Below are 24,848 nucleotides of genomic sequence, written 5' to 3'. Positions count from 1 at the left end.
GTATGAGGAGTCCCCCTGTATACCCCTATACTCAGTGTCACTGTATGAGGAGTCACCCCTGTATACCCCTATACTCAGTGTCACTGTATGAGGAGTCCCCCCTGTATATCCCTATACTCAGTGTCACTGTATGAGGAGTCCCCCCTGTGCTATTATATCCCTATTCTCAGTGTCACTGTATGAGGAGTCCCCCCTGTATATCCCTATACTCAGTGTCACTGTATGAGGAGTACCCCCTGTATACCCCTATACTCAGTGTCACTGTATGAGGAGTCCCCTCTGTATATCCCTATACTCAGTGTCACTGTATGAGGAGTCCCCTCTGTATATCCATATACTCAGTGTCACTGTATGAGGAGTCCCCCCTGTATATCCCTATACTCAGTGTCACTGTATGAGGAGTCCCCTCTGTATATCCCTATACTCAGTGTCACTGTATGAGGAGTCCCCCCTGTATATCCCTATATTCAGTGTCACTGTATGAGGAGTCCCCCTGTATATCCCTATACTCAGTGTCACTGTATGATGAGTCCCCCTGTATACCCCTATACTCAGTGTCACTGTATGAGGAGTCCCCCCTGTATATCCCTATACTCAGTGTCACTGTATGAGGAGTCCCCCTGTATATCCCTATACTCAGTGTCACTGTATGATGAGTCCCCCTGTATACCCCTATACTCAGTGTCACTGTATGAGGAGTCCCCTCTGTATATCCCTATACTCAGTGTCACTGTATGAGGAGTCCCCTCTGTATATCCCTATACTCAGTGTCACTGTATGAGGAGTCACCCCTGTATATCCCTATACTCAGTGTCACTGTATGAGGAGTCCCCCCTGTGCTATTATATCCCTATTCTCAGTGTCACTGTATGAGGAGTCCCCCCTGTATATCCCTATACTCAGTGTCACTGTATGAGGAGTACCCCCTGTATACCCCTATACTCAGTGTCACTGTATGAGGAGTCCCCTCTGTATATCCCTATACTCAGTGTCACTGTATGAGGAGTCCCCTCTGTATATCCCTATACTCAGTGTCACTGTATGAGGAGTCCCCCCTGTATATCCCTATACTCAGTGTCACTGTATGAGGAGTCCCCCTGTATACCCCTATACTCAGTGTCACTGTATGAGGAGTCCCCCCTGTATATCCCTATACTCAGTGTCACTGTATGAGGAGTCCCCCTGTATACCCCTATACTCAGTGTCACTGTATGAGGAGTCCCCCTATATACCCCTATACTCAGTGTCACTGTATGAAGAGTCCTCCCTGTATACCCCTATACTCAGTGTCACTGTATGAGGAGTCCCCCTTGTGCTATTATATCTCTATACTCAGTGTCACTGTATGAGGAGTCCCCCTGTATACCCCTATACTCAGTGTCACTGTATGAGGAGTCCCCCTGTATACCCCTATACTCAGTGTCACTGTATGAGGAGTCCCCCCTGTATATCCCTATACTCAGTGTCACTGTATGAGGAGTCCCCCTGTATACCCCTATACTCAGTGTCACTGTATGAGGAGTCCCCCTATATACCCCTATACTCAGTGTAACTGTATGAAGAGTCCTCCCTGTATACCCCTATACTCAGTGTCACTGTATGAGGAGTCCCCCTTGTGCTATTATATCTCTATACTCAGTGTCACTGTATGAGGAGTCCCCCTGTATACCCCTATACTCAGTGTCACTGTATGAGGAGTCCCCCTGTATACCCCTATACTCAGTGTCACTGTATGAGGAGTCACCCCTGTATACCCCTATACTCAGTGTCACTGTATGAGGAGTCCCCCCTGTATATCCCTATACTCAGTGTCACTGTATGAGGAGTCCCCCCTGTGCTATTATATCCCTATTCTCAGTGTCACTGTATGAGGAGTCCCCCCTGTATATCCCTATACTCAGTGTCACTGTATGAGGAGTACCCCCTGTATACCCCTATACTCAGTGTCACTGTATGAGGAGTCCCCTCTGTATATCCCTATACTCAGTGTCACTGTATGAGGAGTCCCCTCTGTATATCCATATACTCAGTGTCACTGTATGAGGAGTCCCCCCTGTATATCCCTATACTCAGTGTCACTGTATGAGGAGTCCCCCTGTATACCCCTATACTCAGTGTCACTGTATGAGGAGTCCCCCCCTGTATATCCCTATACTCAGTGTCACTGTATGAGAGGTCCCCCTGTATACCCCTATACTCAGTGTCACTGTATGAGGAGTCCCCCTATATACCCCTATACTCAGTGTCACTGTATGAAGAGTCCTCCCTGTATACCCCTATACTCAGTGTCACTGTATGAGGAGTCCCCCTGTATACCCCTATACTCAGTGTCACTGTATGAGGAGTCCCCCTGTATACCCCTATACTCAGTGTCACTGTATGAGGAGTCCCCCCTGTATATCCCTATACTCAGTGTCACTGTATGAGGAGTCCCCCCTGTGCTATTATATCCCTATTCTCAGTGTCACTGTATGAGGAGTCCCCCCTGTATATCCCTATACTCAGTGTCACTGTATGAGGAGTACCCCCTGTATACCCCTATACTCAGTGTCACTGTATGAGGAGTCCCCTCTGTATATCCCTATACTCAGTGTAACTGTATGAGGAGTCCCCTCTGTATATCCCTATACTCAGTGTCACTGTATGAGGAGTCCCCCTGTATACCCCTATACTCAGTGTCACTGTATGAGGAGTCCCCTCTGTATATCCCTATACTCAGTGTCACTGTATGAGGAGTCCCCTCTGTATATCCCTATACTCAGTGTCACTGTATGAGGAGTCCCCCCTGTATATCCCTATACTCAGTGTCACTGTATGAGGAGTCCCCCTGTATACCCCTATACTCAGTGTAACTGTATGAAGAGTCCTCCCTGTATACCCCTATACTCAGTGTCACTGTATGAGGAGTCCCCCTTGTGCTATTATATCTCTATACTCAGTGTCACTGTATGAGGAGTCCCCCTGTATACCCCTATACTCAGTGTCACTGTATGAGGAGTCCCCCTGTATACCCCTATACTCAGTGTCACTGTATGAGGAGTCCCCCTGTATACCCCTATACTCAGTGTCACTGTATGAGGAGTCCCCCTGTATACCCCTATACTCAGTGTCACTGTATGAGGAGTCACCCCTGTATACCCCTATACTCAGTGTCACTGTATGAGGAGTCCCCCCTGTATATCCCTATACTCAGTGTCACTGTATGAGGAGTCCCCCCTGTGCTATTATATCCCTATTCTCAGTGTCACTGTATGAGGAGTCCCCCCTGTATATCCCTATACTCAGTGTCACTGTATGAGGAGTACCCCCTGTATACCCCTATACTCAGTGTCACTGTATGAGGAGTCCCCTCTGTATATCCCTATACTCAGTGTCACTGTATGAGGAGTCCCCTCTGTATATCCATATACTCAGTGTCACTGTATGAGGAGTCCCCCCTGTATATCCCTATACTCAGTGTCACTGTATGAGGAGTCCCCCTGTATACCCCTATACTCAGTGTCACTGTATGAGGAGTCCCCCCCTGTATATCCCTATACTCAGTGTCACTGTATGAGGAGTCCCCCTGTATACCCCTATACTCAGTGTCACTGTATGAGGAGTCCCCCTATATACCCCTATACTCAGTGTCACTGTATGAAGAGTCCTCCCTGTATACCCCTATACTCAGTGTCACTGTATGAGGAGTCCCCCTGTATACCCCTATACTCAGTGTCACTGTATGAGGAGTCCCCCTGTATACCCCTATACTCAGTGTCACTGTATGAGGAGTCACCCCTGTATACCCCTATACTCAGTGTCACTGTATGAGGAGTCCCCCCTGTATATCCCTATACTCAGTGTCACTGTATGAGGAGTCCCCCCTGTGCTATTATATCCCTATTCTCAGTGTCACTGTATGAGGAGTCCCCCCTGTATATCCCTATACTCAGTGTCACTGTATGAGGAGTACCCTCTGTATATCCCTATACTCAGTGTCACTGTATGAGGAGTCCCCTCTGTATATCCCTATACTCAGTGTCACTGTATGAGGAGTCCCCCTGTATACCCCTATACTCAGTGTCACTGTATGAGGAGTCCCCTCTGTATATCCCTATACTCAGTGTCACTGTATGAGGAGTCCCCTCTGTATATCCCTATACTCAGTGTCACTGTATGAGGAGTCCCCCTGTATACCCCTATACTCAGTGTCACTGTATGAGGAGTCCCCTCTGTATATCCCTATACTCAGTGTCACTGTATGAGGAGTCCCCTCTGTATATCCCTATACTCAGTGTCACTGTATGAGGAGTCCCCCCTGTATATCCCTATACTCAGTGTCACTGTATGAGGAGTCCCCCTGTATACCCCTATACTCAGTGTCACTGTATGAGGAGTCCCCCTATATACCCCTATACTCAGTGTCACTGTATGAAGAGTCCTCCCTGTATACCCCTATACTCAGTGTCACTGTATGAGGAGTCCCCCTTGTGCTATTATATCTCTATACTCAGTGTCACTGTATGAGGAGTCCCCCTGTATACCCCTATACTCAGTGTCACTGTATGAGGAGTCCCCCTGTATACCCCTATACTCAGTGTCACTGTATGAGGAGTCACCCCTGTATACCCCTATACTCAGTGTCACTGTATGAGGAGTCCCCCCTGTATATCCCTATACTCAGTGTCACTGTATGAGGAGTCCCCCCTGTGCTATTATATCCCTATTCTCAGTGTCACTGTATGAGGAGTCCCCCCTGTATATCCCTATACTCAGTGTCACTGTATGAGGAGTACCCCCTGTATACCCCTATACTCAGTGTCACTGTATGAGGAGTCACCCCTGTATACCCCTATACTCAGTGTCACTGTATGAGGAGTCCCCCCTGTATATCCCTATACTCAGTGTCACTGTATGAGGAGTCCCCCCTGTGCTATTATATCCCTATTCTCAGTGTCACTGTATGAGGAGTCCCCCTGTATACCCCTATACTCAGTGTCACTGTATGAGGAGTCCCCCTGTATACCCCTATACTCAGTGTCACTGTATGAGGAGTCACCCCTGTATACCCCTATACTCAGTGTCACTGTATGAGGAGTCCCCCCTGTATATCCCTATACTCAGTGTCACTGTATGAGGAGTCCCCCCTGTGCTATTATATCCCTATTCTCAGTGTCACTGTATGAGGAGTCCCCCCTGTATATCCCTATACTCAGTGTCACTGTATGAGGAGTACCCCCTGTATACCCCTATACTCAGTGTCACTGTATGAGGAGTCCCCTCTGTATATCCCTATACTCAGTGTCACTGTATGAGGAGTCCCCCCTGTATATCCCTATACTCAGTGTCACTGTATGAGGAGTCCCCCTGTATACCCCTATACTCAGTGTCACTGTATGAGGAGTCCCCCCCTGTATATCCCTATATTCAGTGTCACTGTATGAGGAGTCCCCCTGTATACCCCTATACTCAGTGTCACTGTATGAGGAGTCCCCCTATATACCCCTATACTCAGTGTCACTGTATGAGGAGTCCCCCCTGTATATCCCTATACTCAGTGTCACTGTATGAGGAGTCCCCCCTGTATATCCCTATACTCAGTGTCACTGTATGAGGAGTACCCCCTGTATACCCCTATACTCAGTGTCACTGTATGATGAGTCCCCCTGTATACCCCTATACTCAGTGTCACTGTATGAGGAGTCCCCCCTGTATATCCCTATACTCAGTGTCACTGTATGAGGAGTCCCCTCTGTATATCCCTATACTCAGTGTCACTGTATGATGAGTCCCCCTGTATACCCCTATACTCAGTGTCACTGTATGAGGAGTCCCCCCTGTATACCCCTATACTCAGTGTCACTGTATGATGAGTCCCCCTGTATACCCCTATACTCAGTGTCACTGTATGAGGAGTCCCCTCTGTATATCCCTATACTCAGTGTCACTGTATGATGAGTCCCCCTGTATACCCCTATACTCAGTGTCACTGTATGAGGAGTCCCCCCTGTATATCCCTATACTCAGTGTCACTGTATGAGGAGTCCCCTCTGTATATCCCTATACTCAGTGTCACTGTATGAGGAGTCCCCCCTGTATATCCCTATACTCAGTGTCACTGTATGAGGATTCCCCCTGTATATCCCTATACTCAGTGTCACTGTATGATGAGTCCCCCTGTATACCCCTATACTCAGTGTCACTGTATGAGGAGTCCCCTCTGTATATCCCTATACTCAGTGTCACTGTATGAGGAGTCCCCTCTGTATATCCCTATACTCAGTGTCACTGTATGAGGAGTCACCCCTGTATATCCCTATACTCAGTGTCACTGTATGAGGAGTCCCCCCTGTGCTATTATATCCCTATTCTCAGTGTCACTGTATGAGGAGTCCCCCCTGTATATCCCTATACTCAGTGTCACTGTATGAGGAGTACCCCCTGTATACCCCTATACTCAGTGTCACTGTATGAGGAGTCCCCTCTGTATATCCCTATACTCAGTGTCACTGTATGAGGAGTCCCCTCTGTATATCCCTATACTCAGTGTCACTGTATGAGGAGTCCCCCCTGTATATCCCTATACTCAGTGTCACTGTATGAGGAGTCCCCCTGTATACCCCTATACTCAGTGTCACTGTATGAGGAGTCCCCCCTGTATATCCCTATACTCAGTGTCACTGTATGAGGAGTCCCCCTGTATACCCCTATACTCAGTGTCACTGTATGAAGAGTCCTCCCTGTATACCCCTATACTCAGTGTCACTGTATGAGGAGTCCCCCTTGTGCTATTATATCTCTATACTCAGTGTCACTGTATGAGGAGTCCCCCTGTATACCCCTATACTCAGTGTCACTGTATGAGGAGTCCCCCTGTATACCCCTATACTCAGTGTCACTGTATGAGGAGTCCCCCCTGTATATCCCTATACTCAGTGTCACTGTATGAGGAGTCCCCCTGTATACCCCTATACTCAGTGTCACTGTATGAGGAGTCCCCCTATATACCCCTATACTCAGTGTAACTGTATGAAGAGTCCTCCCTGTATACCCCTATACTCAGTGTCACTGTATGAGGAGTCCCCCTTGTGCTATTATATCTCTATACTCAGTGTCACTGTATGAGGAGTCCCCCTGTATACCCCTATACTCAGTGTCACTGTATGAGGAGTCCCCCTGTATACCCCTATACTCAGTGTCACTGTATGAGGAGTCACCCCTGTATACCCCTATACTCAGTGTCACTGTATGAGGAGTCCCCCCTGTATATCCCTATACAGGTTGAGTATCCCTTATCCAAAATGCTTGGGACCAGAGGTATTTTGGATATGGGATTTTTCCGTATTTTGGAATAATTGCATACCATAATGAGATATCATGGTGATGGGACCGAAGTCTAAGCACAGAATGCATTTATGTTTTATATACACCTTATACACACAGCCTGAAGGTCATTTTAGCCAATATTTTTTATAACTTTGTGCATTAAACAAAGTGTGTCTACATTCACACAATTCATTTATGTTTCATATACACCTTATACACACAGCCTGAAGGTCATTTAATACAATATTTTTAATAACTGTGTGTATTAAACAAAGTTTGTGTACATTGAGCCATCAGAAAACAAAAGTTTCACTATCTCACTCTCGCTCAAAAAAGTCCGTATTTCGGAATATTCCGTATTTCGGATATTTGGATAAGGGATACTCAACCTGTACTCAGTGTCACTGTATGAGGAGTCCCCCCTGTGCTATTATATCCCTATTCTCAGTGTCACTGTATGAGGAGTCCCCCCTGTATATCCCTATACTCAGTGTCACTGTATGAGGAGTACCCCCTGTATACCCCTATACTCAGTGTCACTGTATGAGGAGTCCCCTCTGTATATCCCTATACTCAGTGTCACTGTATGAGGAGTCCCCTCTGTATATCCATATACTCAGTGTCACTGTATGAGGAGTCCCCCCTGTATATCCCTATACTCAGTGTCACTGTATGAGGAGTCCCCTTGTATACCCCTATACTCAGTGTCACTGTATGAGGAGTCCCCCCCTGTATATCCCTATACTCAGTGTCACTGTATGAGGAGTCCCCCTGTATACCCCTATACTCAGTGTCACTGTATGAGGAGTCCCCCTATATACCCCTATACTCAGTGTCACTGTATGAAGAGTCCTCCCTGTATACCCCTATACTCAGTGTCACTGTATGAGGAGTCCCCCTGTATACCCCTATACTCAGTGTCACTGTATGAGGAGTCCCCCTGTATACCCCTATACTCAGTGTCACTGTATGAGGAGTCACCCCTGTATACCCCTATACTCAGTGTCACTGTATGAGGAGTCCCCCCTGTATATCCCTATACTCAGTGTCACTGTATGAGGAGTCCCCCCTGTGCTATTATATCCCTATTCTCAGTGTCACTGTATGAGGAGTCCCCCCTGTATATCCCTATACTCAGTGTCACTGTATGAGGAGTACCCCCTGTATACCCCTATACTCAGTGTCACTGTATGAGGAGTCCCCTCTGTATATCCCTATACTCAGTGTCACTGTATGAGGAGTCCCCTCTGTATATCCCTATACTCAGTGTCACTGTATGAGGAGTCCCCCTGTATACCCCTATACTCAGTGTCACTGTATGAGGAGTCCCCTCTGTATATCCCTATACTCAGTGTCACTGTATGAGGAGTCCCCTCTGTATATCCCTATACTCAGTGTCACTGTATGAGGAGTCCCCCCTGTATATCCCTATACTCAGTGTCACTGTATGAGGAGTCCCCCTGTATACCCCTATACTCAGTGTCACTGTATGAGGAGTCCCCCTATATACCCCTATACTCAGTGTCACTGTATGAAGAGTCCTCCCTGTATACCCCTATACTCAGTGTCACTGTATGAGGAGTCCCCCTTGTGCTATTATATCTCTATACTCAGTGTCACTGTAAGAGGAGTCCCCCTGTATACCCCTATACTCAGTGTCACTGTATGAGGAGTCCCCCTGTATACCCCTATACTCAGTGTCACTGTATGAGGAGTCACCCCTGTATACCCCTATACTCAGTGTCACTGTATGAGGAGTCCCCCCTGTATATCCCTATACTCAGTGTCACTGTATGAGGAGTCCCCCCTGTGCTATTATATCCCTATTCTCAGTGTCACTGTATGAGGAGTCCCCCCTGTATATCCCTATACTCAGTGTCACTGTATGAGGAGTACCCCCTGTATACCCCTATACTCAGTGTCACTGTATGAGGAGTCCCCTCTGTATATCCCTATACTCAGTGTCACTGTATGAGGAGTCCCCCTATATACCCCTATACTCAGTGTCACTGTATGAGGAGTCCCCTCTGTATATCCCTATACTCAGTGTCACTGTATGAGGAGTCCCCCCTGTATATCCCCATACTCAGTGTCACTGTATGAGGAGTCCCCCTGTATATCCCTATACTCAGTGTCACTGTATGAGGAGTCCTCCTGTATATCCGTATACTCAGTGTCACTGTATGAGGAGTCCCCCTGTATATCCCTATACTCAGTGTCACTATATGAGGAGTCCCCCTGTATATCCCTATACTCAGTGTCACTGTATAAGGAGTCCCCCCTGTATATCCCTATACTCAGTGTCACTGTATGAGGAGTCCCCTCTGTATATCCCTATACTCAGTGTCACTGTATGAGGAGTCCCCCTGTATACCCCTATACTCAGTGTCACTGTATGAGGAGTCCCCTCTGTATATCCCTATACTCAGTGTCACTGTATGAGGAGTCCCCTCTGTATATCCCTATACTCAGTGTCACTGTATGAGGAGTCCCCCTGTATATCCCTATACTCAGTGTCACTGTATGAGGAGTCCTCCTGTATATCCGTATACTCAGTGTCACTGTATGAGGAGTCCCCCTGTATATCCCTATACTCAGTGTCACTGTATGAGGAGTCCCCCCTGTATATCCCCATACTCAGTGTCACTGTATGAGGAGTCCCCCTGTATATCCCTATACTCAGTGTCACTTTTTGAGGAGTCCCCCTGTAAACCCCTATACTCAGTGTCACTGTATGAGGAGTCCCCCTGTATATCCCTATACTCAGTGTCACTGTATGAGGAGTTCTCCCTGTATACCCCTATACTCAGTGTCACTGTATGAGGAGTCCCCCTGTATACACCTATACTCAGTGTGACTTTATGAGGAGTCCCCCTGTATACCCCTATACTCAGTGTCACTGTATGAGGAGTCCCCCTGTATATCCCTATACTCAGTGTCACTGTATGAGGAGTTCTCCCTGTATACCCCTATACTCAGTGTCACTGTATGAGGAGTCCCCCTGTATACACCTATACTCAGTGTCACTGTATGAGGAGTCCCCCTGTATACACCTATACTCAGTGTCACTGTATGAGGAGTCCCCCTGTATATCCCTATACTCAGTGTCACTGTATGAGGAGTTCTCCCTGTATACCCCTATACTCAGTGTCACTGTATGAGGAGTCCTCCTGTATATGTCTATACTCAGTGTCACTGTATGAGGAGTCCCCTCTGTATATCCCTATACTCAGTGTCACTGTATGAGGAGTCCCCCCTGTATATCCCTATACTCAGTGTCACTGTATGAGGAGTCCCCCTGTATATCCCTATACTCAGTGTCACTGTATGAGGAGTCCCCCCTGTATATCCCCATACTCAGTGTCACTGTATGAGGAGTCCCCCTGTATATCCCTATACTCAGTGTCACTGTATGAGGAGTCCCCTCTGTATATCCCTATACTCAGTGTCACTGTATGAGGAGTCCCCCTGTATACCCCTATACTCAGTGTCACTGTATGAGGAGTCCCCTCTGTATATCCCTATACTCAGTGTCACTGTATGAGGAGTCCCCTCTGTATATCCCTATACTCAGTGTCACTGTATGAGGAGTCCCCCCTGTATATCCCTATACTCAGTGTCACTGTATGAGGAGTCCCCCTGTATACCCCTATACTCAGTGTAACTGTATGAGGAGTCCCCCTATATACCCCTATACTCAGTGTCACTGTATGAAGAGTCGTCCCTGTATACCCCTATACTCAGTGTCACTGTATGAGGAGTCCCCCTTGTGCTATTATATCTCTATACTCAGTGTCACTGTATGAGGAGTCCCCCTGTATACCCCTATACTCAGTGTCACTGTATGAGGAGTCCCCCTGTATACCCCTATACTCAGTGTCACTGTATGAGGAGTCACCCCTGTATACCCCTATACTCAGTGTCACTGTATGAGGAGTCCCCCCTGTATATCCCTATACTCAGTGTCACTGTATGAGGAGTCCCCCCTGTGCTATTATATCCCTATTCTCAGTGTCACTGTATGAGGAGTCCCCCCTGTATATCCCTATACTCAGTGTCACTGTATGAGGAGTACCCCCTGTATACCCCTATACTCAGTGTCACTGTATGAGGAGTCCCCTCTGTATATCCCTATACTCAGTGTCACTGTATGAGGAGTCCCCCCTGTATATCCCCATACTCAGTGTCACTGTATGAGGAGTCCCCCTGTATATCCCTATACTCAGTGTCACTGTATGAGGAGTCCTCCTGTATATCCGTATACTCAGTGTCACTGTATGAGGAGTCCCCCTGTATATCCCTATACTCAGTGTCACTATATGAGGAGTCCCCCTGTATATCCCTATACTCAGTGTCACTGTATGAGGAGTCCCCCTGTATATCCCTATACTCAGTGTCACTGTATAAGGAGTCCCCCCTGTATATCCCTATACTCAGTGTCACTGTATGAGGAGTCCCCTCTGTATATCCCTATACTCAGTGTCACTGTATGAGGAGTCCCCCCTGTATATCCCTATACTCAGTGTCACTGTATGAGGAGTCCCCCTGTATACCCCTATACTCAGTGTCACTGTATAAGGAGTCCCCCCTGTATACCCCTATACTCAGTGTCACTGTATGAGGAGTCCCCTCTGTATATCCCTATACTCAGTGTCACTGTATGAGGAGTCCCCCCTGTATATCCCCATACTCAGTGTCACTGTATGAGGAGTCCCCCTGTATATCCCTATACTCAGTGTCACTGTATGAGGAGTCCTCCTGTATATCCGTATACTCAGTGTCACTGTATGAGGAGTCCCCCTGTATATCCCTATACTCAGTGTCACTGTATGAGGAGTCCCCCCTGTATATCCCCATACTCAGTGTCACTGTATGAGGAGTCCCCCTGTATATCCCTATACTCAGTGTCACTGTATGAGGAGTCCTCCTGTATATGCCTATACTCAGTGTCACTGTATGAGGAGTCCCCCTGTATATCCCTATACTCAGTGTCACTGTATGAGGAGTCCCCCTGTATATCCCTATACTCTGTCACTGTATGAGGAGTTCTCCCTGTATACCCCTATACTCAGTGTCACTGTATGAGGAGTCCCCCTGTATATCCCTATACTCAGTGTCACTTTATGAGGAGTCCCCCTGTATACCCCTATACTCAGTGTCACTGTATGAGGAGTCCCCCTGTATATCCCTATACTCAGTGTCACTGTATGAGGAGTTCTCCCTGTATACCCCTATACTCAGTGTCACTGTATGAGGAGTCCCCCTGTATACCCCTATACTCAGTGTCACTGTATGAGGAGTCCCCCTGTATATCCCTATACTCAGTGTCACTGTATGAGGAGTTCTCCCTGTATACCCCTATACTCAGTGTCACTGTATGAGGAGTCCTCCTGTATATGTCTATACTCAGTGTCACTGTATGAGGAGTCCCCCCTGTTTATCCCTATACTCAGTGTCACTGTATGAGGAGTCCCCCTGTATATCCCTATACTCAGTGTCACTGTATGAGGAGTCCTCCTGTATATGCCTATACTCAGTGTCACTGTATGAGGAGCCCCCCTGTATACCCCTATACTCAGTGTCACTGTATGAGGAGTCCCCCCTGTATACCCCTATACTCAGTGTCACTGTATGAGGAGTTCTCCCTGTATACCCCTATACTCAGTGTCACTGTATGAGGAGTTCTCCCTGTATATCCATATACTCAGTGTCACTGTATGAGGCGTCCCCCCTGTATATCCGTATACTCAGTGTCACTGTATGAGGAGTCCCCCTGTATATCCCTATACTCAGTGTCACTGTATGAGGAGTCCCCCCTGTATACCCCTATACTCAGTGTCACTGTATGAGGAGTCCCCCTGTATGTCCCTATACTCAGTGTCACTGTATGAGGAGTCCCCCCTGTATACCCCTATACTCAGTGTCACTGTATGAGGAGTCCCCCTGTATGTCCCTATACTCAGTGTCACTGTATGAGGAGTTCTCCCTGTATGCCCCTATACTCAGTGTCACTGTATGAGGAGGCCCCTCTGTATATCCCTATACTCAGTGTCACTGTATGAGGAGTCCCCCTGTATGTCCCTATACTCAGTGTCACTGTATGAGGAGTTCTCCCTGTATGCCCCTATACTCAGTGTCACTGTATGAGGAGGCCCCTCTGTATATCCCTATACTCAGTGTCACTGTATTAGGAGTCCCCCTGTGTATCCCTATACTCAGTGTCACTATATGAGGAGGCCCTTGTGCTTGTATATTACTATAGTCATCTATGATCCTCCGATATACGTGGGCACAGGTTTTCCTGCACAGAGCAGTGTCCATCCCTTGACCATCAGTCTGAGCGACAAAGGATGGACAATACCTGGAATGAGGTGACTTGGAGAATACTGCGTTTCACAATGGACATCATCTCCCTGCTGATGAGAGAGGTGAGGGATTCTTTATTACTTTATATCTGAATCTTTATATGTGAGCTCACATGTCCGTTTCACCCCAGCAGTCTTTCTGAATTTCATTATCCCGGGATGCCAGCTGGATTCCTGTGTGTGAATGTGGTAGGTGTGACCTAGTGCTTCAGGTGTCCGTGTACAGCATGGAGATCTGGTTGTTGGACTTTGTGTTTGGCCATCGGTTGACACCAATCCAGATCTTCTGTGATCTTGCAAATAGCGAAGCCCTAATAGCGGCTTAAGAGAAGCAGATTGTTTATTCTAGATAAATATATTCAACAAACACAGGTCATTGATAATCTAGAGAGGGGACGTGGAAGTTCTCTGCGAAACGTGCACATTGATATTCAGGTCAGGCAGTTGGCACCTCTGGTTTGTCGATGTCACCCAAGGGTTGGTGGTGCCATTCTTACACAGTGTCTAGTCTTTGCCAGTACTGTCTTTCTTGTTGGATTTTTAACATGGAAAGTTTTAGACGAAGGAAAGTTCATTGTAACATCACTGGAAACCTTTTATGTATAATTAGCGACAATTAAGTGAGTGAGAGCAGGCTTGTGTTCAGGGACGTCATTCTCTTTGCGCAGTAACATTAATTGGCTTCCCCCACTATGTAGGATAATATTGTGGTTAGAAAGTCTGGTGGCCGGGTCATCATTGAGCCTTACCCTCGTTCACTGGCACATGAGAGAGACGATGACCAGAAGATCCTGGAACTCATCAACAAGATCATTCAGCTGCTGACTGGAGAGGTGACTGCTGGGAATAGGATATTGGGGGTCATTCCGAGTTGTTCGCTCGTTGCCGATTTTCGTTATACTGAGATTAGTCGCTAACTGCGCATGGTACGCAGAGCGCATGCGCTTAGTTATTTTACTCTAAACTTAGCTGTTTTGCAGTAGCGTCTGCGGCGCTTCCCAGTCGCACTATTGTTACGTAAATGATTGACAGGAAAGGGGCGTTTCTGGGCAGCAACTCAGCATTTTCCTGGCGTTTGCTAAAAAACGCAGGCGTGTTAGGGAAAAACGCTGGAGTGTCTGGAGAAACGGGGGAGTGGCTGGTCGAACGTAGGGCGTGTTTGTGATGTCAAACCAGGAACGAAATGGGCTGAGCTGATCGCAGTGTAGGAGTAAGTCTCGAGCTACTCAGAAACTGCTAAGAAATTTCTATTCGCAATTCTGCTATGCTAAGATTCACTCCCAGAGGGCGGCGGCCTAGCGTGTGCAATGCTGCTAAAATCAGCTAGCGAGCAAACAACTCGGAATGACCCCCATTATACAGTAACACCGGGGGATGTGCCTGGGTGATGACTGGAGCAGTGACTGCTGGGAATGGGGCATTATACAGTAACACCAGGGGATGTGTCTGGGTGATGACTGGAGAGGTGACTGCTGGGAATGGGACATTATACAGTAACACCAGGAGATGTGTCTGGGTGATGACTGGAGAGGTGACTGCTGGGAATGGGACATTATACAGTAACACCAGGGGATGTGTCTGGGTGATGACTGGAGAGGTGACTGCTGGGAATGGGGCATTATACAGTAACACCAGGGGATGTGTCTGGGTGATGACTGGAGAGGTGACTGCTGGGAATGGGACATTATACAGTAACACCGGGGGATGTGTCTGGGTGATGACTGGAGAGGTGACTGCTGGGAATGGGGCATTATACAGTAACAGCAGGGGATGTGTCTGGGTGATGACTGGAGAGGTGACTGCTGGGAATGGGACATTATACAGTAACACCAGGTGGATGTGTCTGGGTGATGACTGGAGAGGTGACTGCTGGGAATGGGACATTATATAGTAACACTGGGGGACGTCTCTGGGTGATGACTGGAGAGGTGTCTGCTGGGAATGGGACATTATACAGTAACACCAGGGGATGTGTCTGGGTGATGACTGGAGAGGTGACTGCTGGGAATGGGACATTATACAGTAACACCGGGGGATGTGTCTGGGTGATGACTGGAGAGGTGACTTCTGGGAATGGAACATTATACAGTAACTGTGGGGGACTTGTCTGGGTGATGACTGGAGAGGTGACTGCTGGGAATGGGACATTATACCGTAACACCAGGGGATGTGTCTGGGTGATGACTGGAGAGGTGACTGCTGGGAATGGGGCATTATACAGTAACACCAGGGGATGTGTCTGGGTGATGACTGGAGAGGTGACTGCTGGGAATGGGGCAATGTACAGTAACACCAGGGGATGTGTCTGGGTGATGACTGGAGAGGTGACTGCTGGGAATGGGGCATTATACAGTAACACCAGGGGATGTGTCTGGGTGATGACTGGAGAGGTGACTGCTGGGAATGGGACATTATACAGTAACACCAGGGGATGTGTCTGGGTGATGACAGGAGAGGTGACTGCTGGGAATGGGACATTATATAGTAACACTGGGGGACGTCTCTGGGTGATGACTGGAGAGGTGTCTGCTGGGAATGGGACATTATACAGTAACACCAGGGGATGTGTCTGGGTGATGACTGGAGAGGTGACTGCTGGGAATGGGACATTATACAGTAACACCGGGGGATGTGTCTGGGTGATGACTGGAGAGGTGACTGCTGGGAATGGGACATTATACAGTAACACCAGGGGATGTGTCTGGGTGATGACTGGAGAGGTGACTGCTGGGAATGGGACATTATACAGTAACACTAGGGGATGTGTCTGGGTGATGACTGGAGAGGTGACTGCTGGGAATGGGACATTATACAGTAACACCGGGGGATGTGTCTGGGTGAGGACTGGAGAGGTGACTGCTGGGAATGGGACATTATACAATAACACCAGGGGATGTGTCTGGTGATGACTGGAGAGGTGACTGCAGGGAATGGGACATTATACAGTAACACCGGGGGATGTGTCTGGGTGATGACTGGAGAGGTGACTGCTGGGAATGGGGCATTATACAGTAACACCAGGGGACGTGCCTGGGTGATGACTGGAGAGGTGACTGCTGGGAATGGGACATTATACAGTAACACCAGGGGATGTGTCTGGGTGATGACTGGAGAGGTGACTGCTGGGAATGGGGCATTATACAGTAACACCGGGGGACGTGTCTGGGTGATGACTGGAGAGGTGACTGCTGGGAATGGGACATTATACAGTAACACCAGGGGATGTGTCTGGGTGATGACTGGAGAGGTGACTGCTGGGAATGGGACATTATACAGTAACACCGGGGGATGTGTCTGGGTGATGACTGGACAGGTGATTGCTGGGAGTGGGACATTATACAGTAACACCAGGGGATGTGTCTGGGTGATGACTGGAGAGGTGACTGCTGGGAATGGGACATTATACAGTAACACCAGGGGATGTGTCTGGGTGATGACTGGAGAGGTGACTGCTGGGAATGGGACATTATACAGTAACACCGGGGGTTGTGTCTGGGTGATGACTGGAGAGGTGACTGCTGGGAATGGGACATTATACAGTAACACCAGGGGATGTGTCTGGGTGATGACTGGAGAGGTGACTGCTGGGAATGGGACATTATACAGTAACACCGGGGGACGTGTCTGGGTGATGACTGGAGAGGTGACTGCTGGGAATGGGGCATTATACAGTAACACCGGGGGATGTGTCTGGGTGATGACTGGAGAGGTGACTGCTGGGAATGGGACATTATACAGTAATACCAGGGGATGTGTCTGGGTGATGACTGGAGAGGTGACTGCTGGGAATGGGACATTATACAGTAACACCAGGGGACATGTCTGGTGATGACTGGAGAGGTGACTGCTGGGAATGGGACATTATACAGTAACACCAGGGGGCGTGTCTGGGTGATGACTGGAGAGGTGACTGCTGGGAATGGGGCATTATACAGTAACACCAGGGGATGTGTCTGGGTGATGACTGGAGAGGTGATTGCTGGGAGTGGGACATTATACAGTAACACCAGGGGACGTGTCTGGGTGATGACTGGAGAGGTGACTGCTGGGAATGGGACATTATACAGTAACACCGGGGGACGTGCCTGGGTGATGACTGGAGAGGTGACTGCTGGGAATGGGACATTATACAGTAACACCAGGGGGACGTGTCTGGGTGATGACTGGAGAGGTGACTGATGGGAATGGGGCATTATACAGTAACACCGGGGGATGTGTCTGGGTGATGACTGGAGAGGTGACTGCTGGGAATGGGGCATTATACAGTAACACTAGGGTGTTGATGGTCTTTCCTTTTTATATAGGAGTCAGCCATGAAGAAGACAGATGATTGTAAGGACAAGACAATGGACAGTAGCCATGCTCGGTGGGCAGTAGGTAAGTAAGGCTAAGTCTCATTATTGGTAATGGAATGCTGTACTTTCTGCAGAGAGACCATGATTCTGTTAGTGGACCTCTTACTGATATAGAGTATTCTCAGTACAATAACCACGATCCAGAGCTGGGAGGGTGAGTAACTACTTTTGAACGATTCTCTGGCGTGTGGGGAAATAAATACTGACTCTACTGGCTTATGTTTTGTTGTAAAATCAAGTAAATCTGTCATATACCGTTTTATGCAAAAGTTTTAGGCAGGCGTGGAAATAATGCTGCAGAGTAATGCTTTCATACATAGAAGTGGTGTCAAAGTCAGAAAAATATCTCTATACACACTGCCATATTTGCACCTCATTCAGGTCCGCGCTGCGCATGCGTACGCTCTCCCGTGTGTGCGCATACTCACAGTCGCGGGCACCCGCAGGCGCACGGTATGCGGATTTATGGTAGAGTTTATGTGATCGTAGCGTGCGACTCAATCGTTACATATTTTCACTATATAATGTATTTTGTAGATCATGGTCCCTTTGATAGATTCTGAAAGTTTAGTTAATATAGCATGTTCCTGAACAGAGAGATCCCTCTTTGTATTGTACGAAGGGTCTAACAGGGGTCATACAGTGGTGTTTGGTACCCATCGGAAGAGTATTTAAATAGCAATATTCCGGTGTTGGTTTGGAGCGGATTAATCGCTCGTGCGAATAGTTATGGACATAAGAAGTTTATGTCCATTTACTATTATTTGTTCTTACTTAGTCATGCGGCGGGAAACCCAGTATCCCACCCACCTGAACAGTTGGAAGCAGTCACAGCCCACCTGTATGAATCAACCTATGACCTTTTGTTATAATGCGAAGCCGAATTCCTGTGTCCAATGAACAATGAGATTGTAGGGACCATTGAATTGTATTGTGTGTGGGGCATAAATAGGCAGGCCGACCATATCCAGTTCACTCTCTTCAACGGTTCTCATTGCTGATAATCGGGAGCTGGATATCGAGGCGCATGCGATCGTTTCCCCTTGTGCGTAAGTTTTCTCCGCAATCATATTGATCTTCTTGTTGTTCTGAGCCAATCTCTCTCAATCTCTCTCTCTCTCTCTCTCCTTATCTTTCTCTCTCGTTTTCCCTTAAATAGTATTGTATTGTATTGTATTGTATTGTATTTCCTGTGTAGTTATCTGGTTAGTTAGTCTATGTTATATTGTAGTGTATGACTTGTACTGTGATTCTTTTGCAAGTATAATACTCATAATATATATAATAGGTTTTGGACCCTAAGCCCAGGTATCTGTGTATTCCTTATAGTGTTAAGTAATCTCAGAGCGTCGGTGACGCTCAAACAGCTTGTGAGTTAATCAGGTTACACCAGGTTGCATTTACACATTATCACCACACTAAGGTTTACTGTATATTTCGTTGTTAAAGGTATAGATATAAAGGTTTAACGTAGTGAGCGTCTGCGCCGCTGGTGATCTCCTCGTGGTCCCGAGCGTCCGCTACGCTATAGCGAATCATTACGTTAGTCAACAGCCAATAGCGTGCCTGCCTGTGATCTCTTGGCCGTGAGTGAACGTGACGCTTGAGCGTCTCGATCACGGCTAAGCGATTGATACGCAACTAGCGTACCCTTACGGTACTTTATACGTAGATAGCGTACAGTGTTCTTAGACCTCATAAAGGGTTTTATATACGATAAATATTTAGCTTTATCAATTGGGAGCTCGTCCAGTCCTTCACACATCTCTGCTAGGTAATATCAGCAGACATTATCCATCAGCAAAGGGCGGGAGGTTGTATCCCTCGTAGTGCTGACGGGATAAGCGTCTGCTTCGCTTAGGTAAAGGGTGCTGAAGGAATCCGGGAACCGGAGGTAAGAGCAAAACGCTAGTGTCTTTTAAAACTGTTTATTTTTTTCTGTCTTGCGGACACACACATATATATATCTGCATTTCTTTTTCATTTGTGTATTTTCGTATATCACTCTCCTGTCTGCCAGTTTTATAGTTGATAAAAGTGCTAAAAGAGATTTGCCGTTATTTCATAGTTTAAGAATAGAGGTAATATAGTTAAAAGTATAGACAAACACACAGTTTTGCCTGGGAGATAAGGCGAAGTCAGTGTGGTGTGTGGTAGATGATCAAGGATCATCTACATTGATAAAAGTATAAATTGTGTTACGGTGGATCTTTGCTTTGCGTACACGTGTCTCTAACTGAGATTTGTGTACGCAACCCAAAGGCCGACGCACGCAGCGTATATTCCGCAACGGAGCGTCTGTGTTCGCCCACGTAACTCAAATCACAAGTTGATTTTTAACAAGCGATAAATAGCGCAAGGAGATAAATAGCGCAAAGTGATAAATAGCGCAACGCGGTAAATAACGCGAGGCGAGAAATAACGCAAGTCTATTTTTGGGTGTCCGAAATTTAAATTAACAGATCCTCCTCCTAATTGGTAACACATCTGGTCTAAAGGAAAAATTTCTGCGCAGAAATAGAAATAGAAACAAAAGTGTACATGTGATGAGTGAGTGTTTCTGTATTACATAAGTTTATATAACTTTGAGGTTGAACCAAAAGAAATCATCGAGTTCTCGTGAGGTACATACGTGTAAGTGACATGCACGGTGGCTAGGGAGGCATCCTTAGTTAAACATACAATTTGAGCATTAGAGTGTAGCAGACCAGGAGGTCATACTGTAACAGGACCAGGAGGTCAGACCAGGAGGTCATAACAGACCAGCAGGTCCAGGTACAGCAGACAAAGAAGTCCGCTATAGAGTTCAGAGGCACAACACCAAAGAAGGGTTGGTGCAACACCCATATAGGCCATACAAGCTCTTGCTGAAGGAATTCGCAGCCGCAATTTTTGATTCCGTTGGTCTTTCCGTTCATAAGATTAGTTGCTTATGTGCTGAACGATTGTACCGCACGTAATTGTGTACAGTAGTTAGTAATCTGACCTAGTACCATTAGAGTAAAGGGGTCACAAACGCTATTTGTACATTCTAACGTGATTTGTGTAATTTTTTATTTTTTCAAAAAGGGAAGTTCGCTGGTCACTCAGGAACTATCTGACAACCCCACCTTTACTGGAAAGGGTAGTGCTCTTCGCATCACACTCGCATTTTCCAGTAAACAAAGGTTTATAGGTGCCCTGGGTCGAGTACGCCAGCACCATATCGGTGTGATCAGGTCGTATTGGTCGGCGTGGGCGAGCGAGTGGGGTGCTCGGTAAACTTCACCGCCTACCTATCGTGAATATTTTGGTTTTCTGTAAGGGTTCGCTGAAGACCCTGATATAGAGATCAGAGGTAGAGCAAGCAACACCTGCAGATTATGGGGGCCAGTTGTTCAGGAAGGGGGCGATCAACCTCGGTTCGGGTTGACTCTGTAAACCGACCAGTCGGATCGGCAAGGTACGTAATGTGTGAGAAATATGGAAGTCACACAGAAGTTTTATGTGATGAATGGGAGAGAATGACGGTACATGACGGGGAGAAATTCCCAAGAGTAGGTAGCTTCAGCTCAGAAGTGTTAACGAATTTAAGGAGGAGGATATGTCTCATTAAATCAACAAAGAGACGAATCAAGCATTATGATTATTTACAGTTGTGGCAACAGGAAGGTGAGATACAGAGAGGTTTGGCTCAGGCGGCGGGATCTGGCTCGGTCAGGAAACTGATAGCCACGGCCCCGCCGCCACCATATATAGCGGGAGAGAAGTTGATTGCGGAGAAAGACGCACTAAGGTGTAACACACAATCACTTAGTAACTGTGTAAATGTTAATGATAATGTTAACCCATTAACCCATGCAAGTATTAACCCGTGCAAGTTGTACCCTGTTTTGAACTTTCCACAGGAGTGTGATCAAGAAGACGATTCGGCAACAATATCAGCGCTCTCTCTAGCGGCCACCATATCAGAAACCACAGTAGGAACTGCTCCACCCCCGAGATTAGTAACAAAGGCCCCTAGCGGAGGGATAGGTGAGGTCGTGTCAACAGGTTGCCTTATTGACAGATGGGAAGGACCATACCAGGTCTTATTGACTAGCACTACAGCATTAAAGGTTGCCGAGAGAGAGACTTGGGTTCATTCGTCCCACTGCAAGAAGGTCGCTGATCCAGAGAAGTCCTGTGATAAGGAACAGACGGTAGAGGTTGTATCACTGGAGTGTCTGTTCCAGGAGGACTGAGGCAGCACCTGAGCCTTGAAGATCACGAGACCAAGAGCTGTTGTCGACTCCCCATTCCCTTTTATTGTTTTTCTCCACTTCCCATCCCCTCTCCCTCAAATTATTTTTTCCCCCTTCTCATTCTTCTCCGTTTCCTCCTATAAGATGGACTTGCCCCAAGAGACTGTGATCCGGATTTTCCTGTTGACCATGATGTTGACCAGAGCAGTCTGTTCCGGCGAGAGTACCATGGAGGTCTAGAGAGGTTCTGGAATGGGTTCTGATGATAAAGATGGAGGCGTAGTTTTCCAAGAACAACCTAACCAACAAGCAAAGGCGAGTATCAGAAAACGATCCGATAGCATCGACCATAGAAGGAATTGTGAAGGATTGTTAGCTGAAGAAAACTGTATCTGTAGGCTCTGTAACAATGTCATTGAGGATGGGTGCATAAAGAAATGCCAATCCAGTTTTAATATCCATATGGACCGGCATCCATTGAGTGACTATCACTCCTTAGTGGGTAATGTGTTAAACAAAACAGATTGTTGGGTATGCTCTCAAGTACCTCAGGGTCATAGCAAATCAGGGCTAGTACCATTTCCTTTAACAATAGGGGAGGTACTTGAGTTAAGTGGTGGGAGACCGGTGGACAGGAGGTTTAATATCTCCAGCCCACCTAGTTTGAAGCTCCACCAATACCATGTGGATAGGTCCCTATTATGTTTTAACATCTCCAATCCCCGAAAGCCGGGAAATTGGGAAGTGTCATGGAGTAACCAAACCATGACCTTTTCGCATAGAGCAGATAGAATGCCTACAGATACAGAGCTTGTACGCCACATAGCCAGTAGAGGAAAATCTTTCCGGTATAGGTACACCTTAGGAAATAGGATTACGAGAGTTGGAGAAGTATCCCCAGGATACTGTGCACATATCGTACAACCTGATACGTGTACTAAGCAGATGGAAGAATTAGGGTCAGGAGATTTCACATGGAAGGTGTGTAATATGGTTATGTCCTACTCCGTCCCATATGTTCTCCCCGATGATGCATATTTCATATGCGGGAGAAAGGCGTACAAGTGGCTTGCCCCAAACTCTGAAGGATTGTGTTATATTGGAAAAGTATTGCATGAAGTAATGACTGTGTCACATGACAAAATGAAAGACATACACCGTGGTGCCCAAGCTCCTTATACTCACACCCACTACGAGCACGTAGTTAAAAGGCACCTGATAGAGAAGACAGAGCATCCGGCCTCTGATCTGATAAGTGAATCCACCGGGATTCAATTCTTAATCGCGTTAGATTTCACCCGCACCGCTAGAGGAGTGCTGAATTATAAATACATCTCTGCGCTTGCAAATTTGTTAGATAATATCACTGAAATGTATGATGACACGTTTAGATATACTGGAAGGGAACTTCAAGCTTATAAAACAGAACTGGTGCAGCATAGAATGGTTCTCAATTACCTCACAGCAGTGACAGGCGGATATTGTGTTACATTGGCAACACAGTACGGCGTGAAGTGTTGCACGTATATCACGAATAGCACCGAGGATCCGGTCGAGGTCATAGACCAAAAGATGGACGATATTCTCCAATTGAAGTGGGAATTTCGCCGAAAACACAATCTCACTCTTGCTGCTGTAGGTAAGGAGCTGACTGGTTGGGTGTCATGGTTGAACCCGCGAAATTGGTTCTCCGGTTTAGGAGACTGGGCTCAAGGAGTCATAATGGATGTTGGGAAGTTTCTCCTATGTATCTTAGGTGTTGTCATATCAATTGGCTTGATATTTAGATGCGGTCAGGCTTTAATGAAGTGCAAACAAAGTACAAGAGTGATGAGTTTGAGGAGTGAGGAAACTGTAATTAACCTGGATTTAATCTATGACCCAACGGTAGAAACAATGATGTAATGAAAATGCGATTATACGGTCCGTTTCTTTCACTTGTTTTTCCGTTTTCCTCCAAGATAAAAAGACCCCCTTGGACGAGGAAGTTGACGAGACGCTATACAGACAACGGATAGACCAAAGAAGAAGTTTTGACAACCTTAGATACGGACATTTTGATGAACTTTGCCATAGATCTCCAGTTTCCCTAGAATTCTTAAACTTACGCTAGCCCAACACTTTTTGTAAATCTATGAGCATTGACAAAGCTTTTTGCTCGCACCTAATGGGCAAAACAGCGCAAAGAAGACGGCTTTCAACTGACACCGAACAAAACTTCAACCGACAGATGTACATTAACCTGACATAGAACACCACTGCATTTACCATAAGTGTTCTTTATCTTCATTTCTACAACCCTCAGGTAATGACACACATAGTCTATAGGGAATACAGGCACAGATATCAGCAATCACATACCTCCCCCATTCATGTATCATCAACTAAAATGTGCTCCCCCATTTTGTTACAACTGAAAGCCGAAAAGAGCTCGGTAGAGTTTGACAGCCCATCCACAGACCCTTAATACGGGATAAGAAGGAATTCAAATGTATACTTCGCTATACCTCGAAGCTTGATTTACAACACGTACGGCACGATGATACATGACCCCCCAAACATGGACTCATACACACATGCTTCTACTATCTCACTAGGTC

At 46.8% G+C, this 24,848-nt stretch overlaps 1 protein-coding gene across 2 annotated transcripts in view; it reads left to right on the top strand.

Moving 5' to 3' along the window:
* LOC134983564 (oocyte zinc finger protein XlCOF7.1-like) overlaps positions 1-24,848 on the top strand; it is a 49,287-nt gene that overhangs the window by 6,224 nt on the left and 18,215 nt on the right. For both annotated transcript variants that reach the window (XM_063949221.1, XM_063949220.1), the window contains exons 2-4: positions 13,568-13,733; positions 14,369-14,503; positions 17,975-18,047. In XM_063949221.1, coding sequence (XP_063805291.1) covers positions 13,656-13,733; positions 14,369-14,503; positions 17,975-18,047 — 286 coding nt within the window. In that variant the 5' untranslated portion in view covers positions 13,568-13,655. The remainder of the gene's footprint in view (positions 1-13,567; positions 13,734-14,368; positions 14,504-17,974; positions 18,048-24,848) is intronic.

Source organism: Pseudophryne corroboree (genome assembly GCF_028390025.1).
Source record: "Pseudophryne corroboree isolate aPseCor3 chromosome 3 unlocalized genomic scaffold, aPseCor3.hap2 SUPER_3_unloc_18, whole genome shotgun sequence".
Classification (NCBI taxonomy): Eukaryota; Metazoa; Chordata; class Amphibia; order Anura; family Myobatrachidae; genus Pseudophryne; species Pseudophryne corroboree.
The sequence above is the reverse complement of the archived record's forward strand: the minus strand, read 5'-3'. Positions and strand labels throughout refer to the sequence as shown.